We start from the raw sequence: 13869 nt of genomic DNA on the forward strand, positions 1-13869 counted from the left end.
TGAGTCGATCCCCGCGACGCAAACAAATTTTTGAAGATCGATAAGACGAGCCTCGTTGCGTAACCGAGAGCATCCTCGGATCGTAAATCGCCGCCGCGATCAATTCGCTGTCGAACGTGCAACCGTACTCCCAATTGCGCTTCGGGTAAAAGCTGACACGCGTAAACGGAAAATCGTTGATAACCCCTCGCGATTTGTCTCTTAGACATTGACCTGAATCGAATAACATTCTATCGACTTTATACAATCGCGATTACCATTATACACTATTCCGTTTCGTGTATTTTAACGATTCGAATTTAACAAAGTTAAAGCAAAAGGGATGTTAGGGCCGTTTATTTAAGGGGGCATTCTTCAAAAAATTAACAAAGTTTTCACGAGCTTCAACTACGAATTATGTACATTATTTGTAAAATAATCTTAACCATGTTTAAACGTCCATATCTGTATATCTATTACGAAGTAAATATTGGTCTATTGTACTTTTGTTACCTTTATTTGTAACTTCATTGTCAACTTCATCGTCCCCTAAATACCAAAATTTCCTTCCCTCCACAATTCATAATTTCTAAACTTGCTTTTATTTAAATCTTTCTCGTACTTTTTATCTCGCTTGATCTATTTTCTAATGTTATCTTGTTTGTCCTATTTTTAGCTCTTTACGTTTATGTAATAAATTTGAGGTTAGGTTTACTTTGCAGCTGTACTTTGCCATTATTGAATTATTCTTCGTACGACAATGTACGTACACTGTATCTGTGTGCATGATAACGGCATATAATAATAATAATAATAGTAATTAGCGACAAGACGTCGTGTTTCATTGCTGCGCCCCGGGCAATAAAATACTTGAAACTCGGTTCTGTTTACGACCACCGAAAGATCACGATTTTATCATTTTCAATTAAACACGAATTGCAACAATTGGTTTCCTCGATTATCTCTCGGTACACGGACATTTGCATTAAATACTCGTTCGACCGGCTTCGTTTATGGTATTTAATACGAACAGAATAATCCGTCGTCGATCACTTACGGTGATATCGAGGAAACGATTAATGGATATCAACCGTGATCGCCGCGATTCTATTATGGGTATTCCCAGCTTCGTTTTCATCGGGCAATTAAAAATAGAAAAAAAAATTATACGAGTACTACGGACCGTATTCTTTTTTTTAATACATTTTTTTTTCTTGTCGTAAAATTATGCAGAAATAGAAACAAAGTCGATTCGTATGCACGTACACATACAAAGCGGGAGACGTTAAAACTCATTAGCAGAAACTCTTCGGATCTAAAAAAAGGCTTTGAATAAATTACCGAGCACGAGCTTCGTTCTCACGACTAATACCGAAAGAATTCATGTGGATGGCGTATGCGCGTTTATACCAAGCCGCGAAGGTTAAAAGCAATTATCAAGGTTTTCTTTTTAATCGTGATTTACTAATTACCGATACGCATTTGTATGCAACGAAGCGATTGTTGGTCGCTGATTCGGGATTAGTGGTTAAATTGTTGAGAAAATATAGAACTCTGACCAACGAGAAAAGTCACTAGGGAAAATGTACTTGGATGCAATTATCCGTTGGCGTGGAACAGCTAGGGAAGAAATTAAATCCTCGTCTCCAAATCATGGTAAAACGCCAATTGCGTCAAAATGGAAAGCGACACTCGTTGTTACTCGTTGATCGAGTTTCGAGACGATTCGATCAATGGTCGACTTGATCGGTTTGGAATAAAACGCTGAAAGTATTGATGTACGTTTATTGCGAAATATCGATACATAATATTATATAACAACGTATGCTTCGAGTTTACATTGTGAAACGCAGTTTTATAATCGAGAAACGGTACAATTCTTTTGAGATAAACGTACGTAGTTTGGCAATATTTGTTCGAGCGGCGTCGGACGCGTGCACGTTGTACAAAGCTGCCAACACTCAATAGAGATGGCACGCTTCCCGTAAAAGTAACCTGAATGAACACAACGCGTCCGGCGCTCGCTCGTGAGTAAGATTTTTCGAGTATAAAACTAATTCTTCTCTCTTATATGTTTTTTTCTTATTTTTCTTTTTTTCTTGTATATGTGTATATATACACGGATATGTCTACATATATTAATTAAATTCTATATTATAACAAAACAATTGTAGTAACTAAAAAACAGATAACCATTAAGTTACGCTGACTGTTTCTCTTTTTCGCTTCGATAAGCTGTTTACGTTTACGATGTGTATGTGTGTGTGTGTGTGTGTGTGCATGCGTATGAAATGTACGTGTGTGTGTGTGTTTGAGTTTAGATTATTACGTAGATTCTCTCGCCATAAATACATCCATTCGTTACAACAGACGTTTACACGTATCGTGGAATTAACATCGTTCGCGTAGTAAATTTCGCGGTAGCCAGTCATTGTCGACAGAATCCTGTATTGCTTCGAAAGAGCCGCGGTATAGTACGTAACAAAGACGAACCGTAAAATTATAAAATTCTTACTGATAATAAAATCTATATATATATATATAAACGTATGTTAATTATTAATTTAATAACGAGAAAGAACGTTACTACGCTAACGAAATTATTGTCTTTTCCTCCAAGACGTGGTTCTATAAAGAAATCTCATTTAGAAGATTGGTCCAAGGTTTAGCGCTAAATATCTCATTTACCCGCCATCGATAATCTCGCGGCTTCGCCGTTTCAACGGGTAGACGAACGAATCCTTATCAAGACGCGAACACGCTCAAGCTCGTTTTATCAGATTCATATTAATTTTAAACAAATGCGAGTTACGCTTAGATCTAACTAATTCTATATACATACCAATTATATCACCCTTGTGACCACGTATTATCGTGCACGCGTCAATCATAAGAGTACAAGGAAAATAAACGCGATAACGGTTTCTATTTGTTTTTGATCCGTCGAAATTTCTACGAACGACCGATCACGGAAACGAGCACAAGGTAAAATGCTTCCATCCGCGGTCGGAAGGTTTCGCAGCATCGAACATTTCACGAGCAACAACAGTCTTTACATTTTTTTCTCTCGATATAATAATTTCCATTTGATTGTCGTTTACAAATTTTTGATCGTAACAAATATTTGATTTCAGTCCCTCGAGTAAGGCCGCAACGTTTCATTACGTTCAACTCTTAAAAATCCGGGTCGTCGCCCGATGACGTTGAGATTTTTTTCGATTTAATACTATATACTGTACTCGTTAATATCCTTCCTTTCCATTAAAACTAACCGACACGTGGCTCTGTTGCGTCGCGCTCCGAATCACTTCGATCCACCTGTGCAAATGGGTAATATTATTATTAGCGTTGAAACGTCTTCAAAATGGATAAGGAGTCTTTGAATTCGAGGAGTCCTTACCTTCCAAAGGTGTAGTCGCTTTCGGCGCGAAAAAAGTAAACGTGATTCTTAAACTGCAGTTTGAACACAAAGTCCTTGCTGATCCCATCCTTTTCCGACGGCGTGGTGACGGTGTAACCCAACAACGGCAAACTAGCCAACGGGAAATCGTCCTGGTGTGATTTGTAAAAGAACAGGCAGAAATTTGTGAAAACTACCCAGAGCTTTTGCCAACCGTTACTGTTCTTGAATTTCCGTAACAGAAATCCACTGAGTTGGTTCTGAAACGGTGTAAACCTTACGGTGAGCAAACATTCGTTCGAATACCATAGTTATAAACAATATAAAGCAGTATTTCCCAAAGTGGGTTCCGTGGGACCCTGGGGCAGTGATGGACGTTCGCGGGAATTTTGTTCATGCGCACTAGAACTTTCCCTCGTGGGATTCCTTTCTGCGCATGCGTTAGCTTTCTGCTATAGATGTATCTTTGGCGTAAAACGAGGTGCACGTTGGGAATTCTCATGATTTGTACAAAATTGAACTTTCTACTTCGAATGCTCGCCAATCACACAAAAATAAACTTATCGAAGATCCCCTACGTATTTCTCTAGCTATACTCATGTAGATTAACTCTAGATTTACTAGTTCTAGTGTTAATGGCTGCATGTATTGCGCGAAGACCGTTGTCCGTCGCCACTGATATTGTAGACCAAAGTGAGATACACGAAGATGTTAGGAATATTATTATAAGGAATTATAAATGCAACGTCAATAAACGAAATGGTGACTGATACAGTAGATCACGCACACGTGACAGCGGCCGTCAGAGTGTTAACGGTTCCACATCAAAAAAGTTTGGGAAACCCTGCTATAAAGTATGCCTCCGGCAAGAGAATGTTCTCTTGCAGTACAGTATACGTACTTGAAATGCTCTTAATTGATCACTGTAGCTGATACTAGTGTTTCGATGCCAACAGACGTGAACGGCCGTGTTACTTCGCTGAGAAGCTTTGGCACCGCCGCAACTTCCTCTGTCTCCGTCTAATCCGACGCCGTCGCCCACCTCGTCGGCCGAGCCTAAAACTTTTATCGAATCGTTTCTCGAATAATAATTCCGCTCGACGTCTACCAAGTCCGACATGCGATCGATAATGCCAATAATGTCGATAAAATTGATAACGCTTACTGCAGGACTGCAGATTCAAATACGGCATTTTTGGATCCGCGTCAGCTTGCGCAATAGCCATATGCAGCTCCTCCAGCCATCTCTCCTTTTCTTCCTCGTTGATCGCCGCGACTGTCAACGACCTGCGCGAACGTGAGCTTTGATTAAACGGGAACGTGAGCTTTGAGCAACGTTTCGATCGTCGAATACGGCGCAACGAGACGACAAAAGGGAGAAAGTTTTTAACGGTCAATTGCTCGCCAGCAAAATGTTCACTGATCCGTCTGGCCGGCATTCATCGGCAGAACTCGCCACCGCCAATTGACCTCTTAATAACGACACAGACCCTCCTTTTAACACCTCGTTAGATCTAATAATTTACTTCGTACTCACTGATTTCCTTGGGCGTCGATGACAAACGCGAAGTCCGATCCAGTTTTGTTGTCGCTATCGCGAATCCGCATCCCCTTCAACGGCAGCTGGCCATGGACGCGGAAACACTGCGTCGGTTGTTGCGTACGGAATGTATATAGCAGAACGTCCGAAAACTGAGAAGCAATTGAGAAATAGTAAATGGAAGGAACCTCGAAACGATGGATTCCATGGAACGGGCTAACTCACCAGGAAGAACATTCTCTGCTGAAAACCTTTACGACTGTACTTTTGCAAACAGCCTTGCCTGATGAATTTGCGACCCTCTTGGACCAGGTTATCAAAACCACTGATGTCCCTCTGCATCTCGAACAGTTGTACCAAATTCTCCTAGATTCAAGAACGGGGAATATGATGAACAAATTTTATATGGTAGTTTATAGAATGTTAACACCTTGTAGAACTGGTTCTGCGAGAAGAGACGTTATTTGGTGGGAACAAATGGCTAACTCGAGAATTAAATCTTGATGTCTGACCTAACATAGCTTTTGGAGCCTGCTTGCAACAGGAAACATAGTAAAATTCAATCAATGGGTATCTCATGAATTTACAGAGCTTCGAACAGTCCCTCTATTGACTATTAAATTTCAACAGAGTTTCTTCGAACTTCAAGGATGGTCCAAATACATTTTATTTGTAAGTTACAAAGTGTTTCATTGTCAGTTTCGCCCTGAAGGTGTTAACGTAGTATTGGAAGCCTGTTAAACGTTACAGATTTATTTACCGCCTGGTTAATTATGCTAAGCCCTTCGAGCAATGTTTCTCCTAATCGATCTCTTGCTGCCAGACAATCTTCGAAGTCCGTGTGATCTTTCGGATAATGGTCTAATAATCCTGAAAGTACGGGTGTGGTAATAAAGGGCGTGTGGATACGTATGGGTATTACGTGAATTAACGGTGTCGTGAAGACATTTACGTACTATCGATAATACTGTTGTAGTGCAATAATCGTTGCAGCGGTTTCAATAGGAATGAAGTTAACGGCAGATAACAATGCTTCTGGGACTCGAAATCCCGGCAGAGTTGATCGAAGCGTCGCGACGTCCTCGTGTAATATTCCATTTTCTCGAGGACAGGTATTAGGTTCTCCAGATATTGATCGTAAAGCGGTAGCACGTTCAGCAAGGTGTTGTAAAGAAAATCACCGATGTTGTGCCGCGCGTTGCTCTCCCACCGTGCCAGTCTCGCCTCCATTTCTTGAAGGCAGGGCCCATGGACGTCCGCTAAAAGCTCGATCAGCGAAACTACCGCTTCGCCCTCCAATTCCGCCGCCTCTCGAGATACCTCCTCCCTGAACCACTGTCGGGCAGAAATAGGACATGCGATTACCACGAAAATTTCTCAACTTCACTATCGAACGAAATAGCTATAAGTTCAAGCAAAGGGAGAACTATTGCGTTACATAACCTAAAATGTTACGTGCTTGTTTGACATTGTCGAGTCACTTTTCTACACATGAACATATTAGTTATTAATAAAAAGAATGTATAGGTACCACGTTTATTACGTCCAGGTCCTTTTTGTACGTTCGTTCGGTCATCAAAAGCTCCTTCGCTATGTAGTATGCCTTGTCGGTGGGCCATCTCTGTTGAAGAAAAAAAATTCGGATTATTAATATAGTTAATTACCACCCTAGAGGTATTCAATTTGTGTTGAACGATAATTAAATTGCCTCTGAATAGTAGAATTATGATTTTATAAGAATAACTTCTCGAAAGGTCATACGTCAAAGTGTACAGGATTAAATGTCTTGTTTTTATCGACTATGATATTCCAGTGATAAAAACATGTTATCCCGTTACAAAAAAAATCATCGATGACCTTCGAAGCTCGGAATACACAAGGGTGTTCGGCTACTGATGGGAAAAATTTTAATGGGAAATTGTAGTAGGTGTTGACATTTTCGGGCGAAAAAAAAATTCAAATCGTTTTGGAAAAACTATTATCGGATGCGGGGGTCCATTGTAATCATTTTTGGTGAATAGACATACCCCCGAAATCTTGCGCATTTTCGGGGAAAAAATTCGCGTAGGTGGACAAATTTTTGAACAAAATTAAAAAATTACAAATCATTCTGGAAAAATTATTTTCGGATGCGGGGGTCGATTGCAATCATTTTTGGTGAATAGACATACCCCCGAAATCCTACCCACTTTCTAGAAAAAAATTTGGGAAGGTGTGGAATTTTTGGACGAAATTAAAAAATTTCAAATTGTTCCAAAAAAATTATTTTTGGTTGCAAGGATCAATTACAATCATTTTTGGTGAATAGACATATCCTCGAAATCCTACGTAGTTTCGAGAAAAAAAATCAGGAAATTTTGAAATTTTTCGACAAAATTAAAAAATTTCAAATCATTCTGGAAAAATTATTTTCGGTTGCAAGGGTCAATTACAATCATTTTTTGTGAATAGACATACCCCCGAAATCCTGCCCAGTTTCTAGAAAAAAATTCGGGAAGGTGAGGAATTTTTGGACGAAATTAAAAAATTTCAAATCCTTTCAAAAAAATTATTTTTGGTTGCAAGGATCAATTATAATCATTTTTGGTCATTACACATACCCCCGAAATCCTACGTACTTTTGAGAAAAAAATTCGAGTATATGGACAAATTTTTTAACAAAATTAAAAAATTTCAAATCGTTCTGGAAAAATTGTTTTTTGTTGTGGGGGTCAATTACAACCATTTTTGGTGAATACACATATCCCCGAAATCCTTCCCATTTTCTTGAAAAAAATTCGAGAAAATATGAAATTTTTCGACGGAAAAAAAAATTTTAAATCGTTCTAAAAAAATTATTTTTGGATACAAGGGTCAATTGCAACCATTTTTGGTGAATATACACACCCCCGAAATCCTACTTAGTTTCGAGAAAAAAATTCGAGTAGGTGGACTTTTGGTACAAAATTAAAAAATTTCAAAACATTCTGAAAAAATAATTTTTGGTTGCAGTGGTCAATTTCAACCATTTTTGGTCAATACACACACCCCCGAAATCCTACGTAATTTCGAGAAAAAAAATTCTTTGTCGAAAAGAGAAAAAATATATTCGTATACATATGTATACTCACTTTAGTCTTGCGAACCTCTGCATCCTCGACATCGCCATTTCGTACAACGTGCTTCACAGGGCTAAGATCAGGAGTGTTGACGATGCTCGCGTTGCTGGTTTCGAGTACGCCGTTCGCCGGCCGTTTCTCCGGCGATTTTTCGTTCGCGAAAACGGAATTGTTGTTCTCCTGTTTCTTCTGCGTGCCCGGCTTATCCGTTTCGGTATCTGTAAACGAAGGCAAATAAGAGAAGGGATCCTCGTACGTGAGTGGTTCTCGTAAACCACAAAGATTAAATGTAAAAGAATAGACGACGGCTTGAAAAAAAAACAATAATAAGAAACAAAACGGTCGATAGGAGAAATCAATAGACTCGTGTCGCATGCTACGGGTGCACTGGATCAGCGTCTTTCGACTTTTTGCTTCGTCGACTTTTCATCCCTGTAACGAGGTGATTTTTGTAGAACAAACGAAAAAACAGAGAGCGAAGAAAACGAAAATCGAGCAAGGTTATATACATATGTATATGCGTATATCACGGGAGAGTCAATTCATTCTTTCTAACACGAAGACAAAAGAGACAAAATCGTGGGAGAATGATCGTTCGGACAGAACACGTGTCGCTAATCTAACAACGTACGTGCAGCATCGCAAAAAATTTCGGTGCCCTAAAAAAAAAAATCTACCATTTCGAGCAGCGAAATTTGCGGGACAACTTTCTAAACATCGAACAAATCGTGGCTAAAATAATTTGCGTAAACGGTGCTTCTCGACAGACCAAGAAAGAAAAAAAAAGAAAAAAAATCACGGCAGCATGCTGAAATTTCGCTAATCGCGTCTCGATAGACGTTTCAAAACTATAAAACGTGTCCTAAGACGTGCAACTACGTTTTCGATACAGCGTGTTTTTCGTGGCAAAAATGTGTTCCGTACACGGTCGGTGAACGAAGAAGCCATTCCACCTTGCGTCCTCAATTACAGACACCGGTACGAAGACGAATCTGGACTCGAGATCCGCATCTTCGTTCGCGAAATTGACAAAAATACTTCAATAATTGCTAAAACGTTAAAACTTTCCACGATCCGTTATTGAAAATCCGCCGCTGATTGAAAATCAGAGCCACGTTTGAACGAGACACGTCCGCCATTTTGTACGCGTGGATGCGCGCGAGTCGGAAATGCGAACGCTCGTCCAGACTCGCTTACGGAGAACTGAAAGGGTGCGGCTACCGAGCAAGTGAAAATATTATCGAAACAACGAACCGTAAAGAATATCGATAATAATAAGAGTAATTTAATAATAATAATAATGATAATAAACATATCACTGACAGTAAAGATAGGCACTGTTAGGGATTACTCACACATGGTATTGTCATCCGGCCGACCAACGAATCCGGGAGTGCGATAAAAAGATACGGTAATGAAGAACGGAAAGAGGACGCGCGGGGACCGGAAGAATACATTCTAACAGTAATCGAAATTAAAAAAATAGAGAAATCTAGGAGAAGAGTGGGGAAGATATTAAAAGAGATAAAAAGTTGGACGTTGGAAGCCGACAAAGGGATCGGGGGAATTCCATACGTACAAACTACTAACCGGAAGTTTCAAATCGAACCCAATTTTATTCCAATTTTTAATTTCAACATCCCATTACCCAACAAACGCATCGCTGTTTGTGTTTTTCGCGAAAGAAAAAAATTTCTACGACGTCGAAACTTCCGGTTCGCAGCTGTAAATCGAAAGGAAAAATCCAAACCCGAGAAAGCAAACGAACGTCGTTGAAACGGGACTAAAGAACGAAAATGATCGACGAAACGAAAAAAGAAATTAAAAAAAAAACGGAATCACAGAAGACCTCTGACCATATATGACTTTGTATATAATTTATTGTTATCATAATTAATGTATCAATAATCAATGTACAATAGATTTCCTACGCTTGGAATGTCGTCTTCCCCTCCCTCGAACGCCGTGATTCCCCTTTTTATAACTTTCCACCCGCCCTTGCCCCCCCCCTCCCCGCCCACGCCCCCCTCCCCGTGTTCTTTGAACCACGAATACCCGACGGTCGCCCGTTACTCCGGCAAAGAGGAGGGGGGAAATCACCGCGTATCTTCGGACCGTATATATTTATATATACTCATATGTATATATGTATATATGTATATGTATGTATAGTTAGATATATGTATAGAGTTAACAAGTACGGTATGACGATAAAAATGATCGAGAAAAGGATACACGAGTTACAAATCTGTCGAGGTGCGCCGACACGACGGACACGCGTTTTTAATTCGTCTTCGAAGCAAACCCTCGCTTTCCCTTCGTCGTTTTCCAACACCCGTTACACCGATCGATCGTTCGTCGCCGCTCATTGACGGGGCGCGAATATGCTTCTAATTCGAGAACGGAAATTGCAGGTTAGGGATAAGAAACCCATCGGAAGCATGAAAACTCGAACTACACGGTTTGTCCGGAAAAATTTCATCGATCCGTCGAGAAGGTACGGTTTTTACTACGTTTTCGTTCTACTTCCTCCCCGAAATCCGCCGCAACGGCGCGTGTAAAAAGTTTATAAAAGGTATCTAATTTAAGTTCTCTGTACGAAAACGTTCCGTGGAAGACGAGGGTCTCGGGTATCCATCCGCGTGGCGACTAAACGTACCGTTTTACCCGGTCGGTAACCGGAAACCGCGATCGATCGTACTTGGACTCGAGTGGAAACGCAATTTGGCACTGGTCGACGAAACGGTGTCCAAGAACGCGCAAAAAGAGTATCGTGATACTTCGATCGATTCGTTTTGTTTTATTTTTTTTTTTTTCTGTATTTTTTCTTTGTTTTTATTATTGAAAATCTCGCGAGCATCGCGGATCGTTTTTTTTTTTTTTTTTGATATCCGTTTCCGACCGTATCGTTGATCGAACACGCTTTCGTGGAGCAAAAAGCTCGGGTCGCGGAGGATCGATGATGGATCGCGCGTATCCGCGCGAACGAGGGTGTACATTCAACACGTAAGAAACACGTAGAAAAAGAACAGCGAGCGTGAACACACCTGGAAGAAGGCCACATTAGATAGAATGTCTGAGAGAGTGAGGGTGGGTGGGTGGGGAGGCGAGAAGGATGAAAGAGAGAACGTAGAGATCGGAGAGATACAGAATCTTGTGGTGTCATACGCATACGTTGCAAAAAATACTGGCCAAGTTGCTGGTGTTTCTCGTGTGTCGAGAGTGCTTGGTTTCATGTGTAACTGTGTATCTGTCTCTCTGTGTGTGTGTGTGTGTGTGTATCAGTCTCTTGCTCGTGACGGATGGTGAACACGAATCACCGACAGGGGGTACAGGTGTGTCGGTGAGTGACATCGTGACAGACGACAAAGATAACCGTTGGTGAATCGTGAAAGGGTTCGCTACGTAATGGTTCACAGAGGTTCCTAAGTGATTAAGAAGAAACGGAATAAATATTGACACGCGTTCGACGCGAGTGTGTGTACGTGTACGATGCGGGGAGATCAAGTACCACACTGCAGCCAGAGATGTGAGTTTGATCACCGGTGCGTCGCGTCTATACCATGTGCTTTTCAGCTCCGTCCGTTTCGACAACAATTCTAACGATATCGTTGTACAGACTCGTAGACAGCGAAATCGAGTTTCCCGTCGACGCCCAAGACGACGACGTCCTGCGCAAAATTCACATCTCCACGCGCAACATAGAGGGCAGACAGGGATCGAACGGCCAAGCTAGCTAGAGAAACTAATTTGTTCTGGCACGACAGTACAGGGTGGCCCTACGACAAGCTACCAGACGTTCGAAGCGCATTCCGTTCGATGTATCGATGAAAATTTCTTCTCCACTTATTTGAAATATAACCTCACTAATATATGAAACAATTTTACTGATTTTCCCTTTAGAAAGTGTGATCGATTTAACGATAGCATAACATGAGCAATTATAGTAGTTACAATAGAAACGTCGATGTTGGTACACGATTGGATCCGAAATCATAGCACGTATACCGCATTCCAACTCTGGAATTGCTAATAACCATTTCACGTACGAGCGATTAAACAGGCACTGCAGCGCTCAATTTGCGTTACGACCAATTTACGAACTAATACTCTCACTTTCTTTTTATCGATATTTGGTAGCTGGCTATAACCATTTACGTTATGCTATACTGTTCGAGCGAATTAGAACCACAATGATATTTATATAGGTGAAATTCTGTTTGAAACATAACCTCCAATACGAAACTTTATAGAACTGTGGAGAAAGCAATCGCTATAATAATAATCGATACAATTTTAATGGAAATTTAGAATCCATTGTCATAGATTCATAATTGAACTTTGGAAGTCAGTAACTACGTTTGTGATTATGTTGTGGTTATGGAGGTTATGTTGAAAAGCAAGCCCTGAATGTACCCTTGGGAAAAATTTTAGTGGGAGATTCTAGAGGCCAAAATAAGACGACAATCAAGAATACCAATTTGTTGATGGAGGCTTCCTTAAAAAGTTATTAACGTTTAAAGTTTCAGCACCTATCCGAATTTTTTTCTCGAAAGTGGGTAAGATTTCGGAGGTATGTCTATTCACCAAAAATGGTTATAATTGACCCCCGCAGCCTAAAATAATTTTTCCAAAACGATTTAAAATTTTTTTTTCATCGAAAAAAAAACAGTTAATTAGATTTTCGGTGAGGAATTTTTTTCTCGAAAATGTGTAGGATTTCGGGGATATGTGTAATGACCAAAAATGATTGTAATCGACCCCCGCAGGCTAAAATAATTTTTTTAGAACGATATGAAAAATTATTTTTTTGCCAAAAAGTTTCAGCACCTATCCGAATTTTTTTCTCGAAAGTGGGTAAGATTTCGGAGGTATGTCTATTCACCAAAAATGATTATAATTGACCCCCACAGCCTAAAATAATTTTTTTAGATCGAATTGAAAGTTTTCAATTTCGCCGAAAAATTTGTCCACCTACTCGAATTTTTTTCTCAAAAATGCGTAGGATTTTGGGGCTAGTTCTATTCACCAAAAATGATTGTAATTGACCCCTGCAACTAAAAATAATTTTTACAGAATGATTTGAAAATTTTTTTTTTGCCGAAAAATTTAGGCTACCCCCTGTCGATTTTTCTTAAAAATTCGTTCCTTCCCGAGTCACACTATCCCTTGATCATCGTCCCTACTCCTACCCATCTCTACCAATACAAAAACGGACAGAAAGAGTCTAGTCTTCGGTCGACGTAATAGTTGTACGAGTTTTCTTCTCTTAAATAAAGTGTTGGAATCCAACATATCTATGTGCACGATAAAGACGTTTGACATGACTTTTTTCATCGACACAACGAGTAAAATACGCTCCTGAAGTTTGACATCTCGGGGACGCCTTGTACGTCGTCGGGGACTCGATGCACTTTACGGGAACTAACAGCTACGTGTTGACTGAGGGGGCAGACGCGAAAAGGGGGTCACTACGAGATTCGTCGGAACGCGAAAAGATAGACTGTACATGATCGAGAACGCGATACGAAGTTCCGTGTGTCAACGTGCGCAAAAACTTCGCCGAACTACGGCCGACGTTTCGACGAGGCGAACAGAGATTTCGCGAGTCTAGACAGTTCCGACGCGTTCGAAGCGAATCGACTACTATCGTTCCTCTATCTTCTAAATGTGCAGTGCAAGCGTGAAAGGTATCGTGAATATCGTGAGAGAAGCCTATGCACGCGACGACTCGTTGACGCGTCGGAAGCGCGGAATTATTCCTTTTTTTTCGGACACACGTCGCATTTCGAGTTTCCTTCGCTTCCTACGCGTCGATCGCCGTGCCAGATAATCATAATCGTCGGGAAGGT

The 13869-nt window shown here is 40.4% G+C and overlaps 1 protein-coding gene across 1 annotated transcript in view; it reads right to left on the reverse strand.

The window, feature by feature from the left end:
- Positions 1-1750: 1750 nt before the first annotated feature.
- LOC122404864 (FERM, ARHGEF and pleckstrin domain-containing protein 1) overlaps positions 1751-13869 on the reverse strand; it is a 40787-nt gene continuing 28668 nt past the window's right edge. Inside the window, exons 12-21 of the mRNA XM_043409179.1 lie at positions 8030-8235; positions 6451-6540; positions 5876-6254; positions 5680-5789; positions 5145-5285; positions 4917-5071; positions 4545-4666; positions 4281-4435; positions 3380-3639; positions 1751-3297 (exon numbers count right to left, since the gene is read on the reverse strand). Coding sequence (XP_043265114.1) covers positions 3222-3297; positions 3380-3639; positions 4281-4435; positions 4545-4666; positions 4917-5071; positions 5145-5285; positions 5680-5789; positions 5876-6254; positions 6451-6540; positions 8030-8235 — 1694 coding nt within the window. The 3' untranslated portion in view covers positions 1751-3221. The remainder of the gene's footprint in view (positions 3298-3379; positions 3640-4280; positions 4436-4544; positions 4667-4916; positions 5072-5144; positions 5286-5679; positions 5790-5875; positions 6255-6450; positions 6541-8029; positions 8236-13869) is intronic.

This window comes from Colletes gigas, unplaced genomic scaffold, assembly GCF_013123115.1.
Source record: "Colletes gigas isolate AHSC1104 unplaced genomic scaffold, ASM1312311v1 Colletes_gigas_Sc00003, whole genome shotgun sequence".
NCBI lineage: Eukaryota > Metazoa > Arthropoda > Insecta > Hymenoptera > Colletidae > Colletes > Colletes gigas.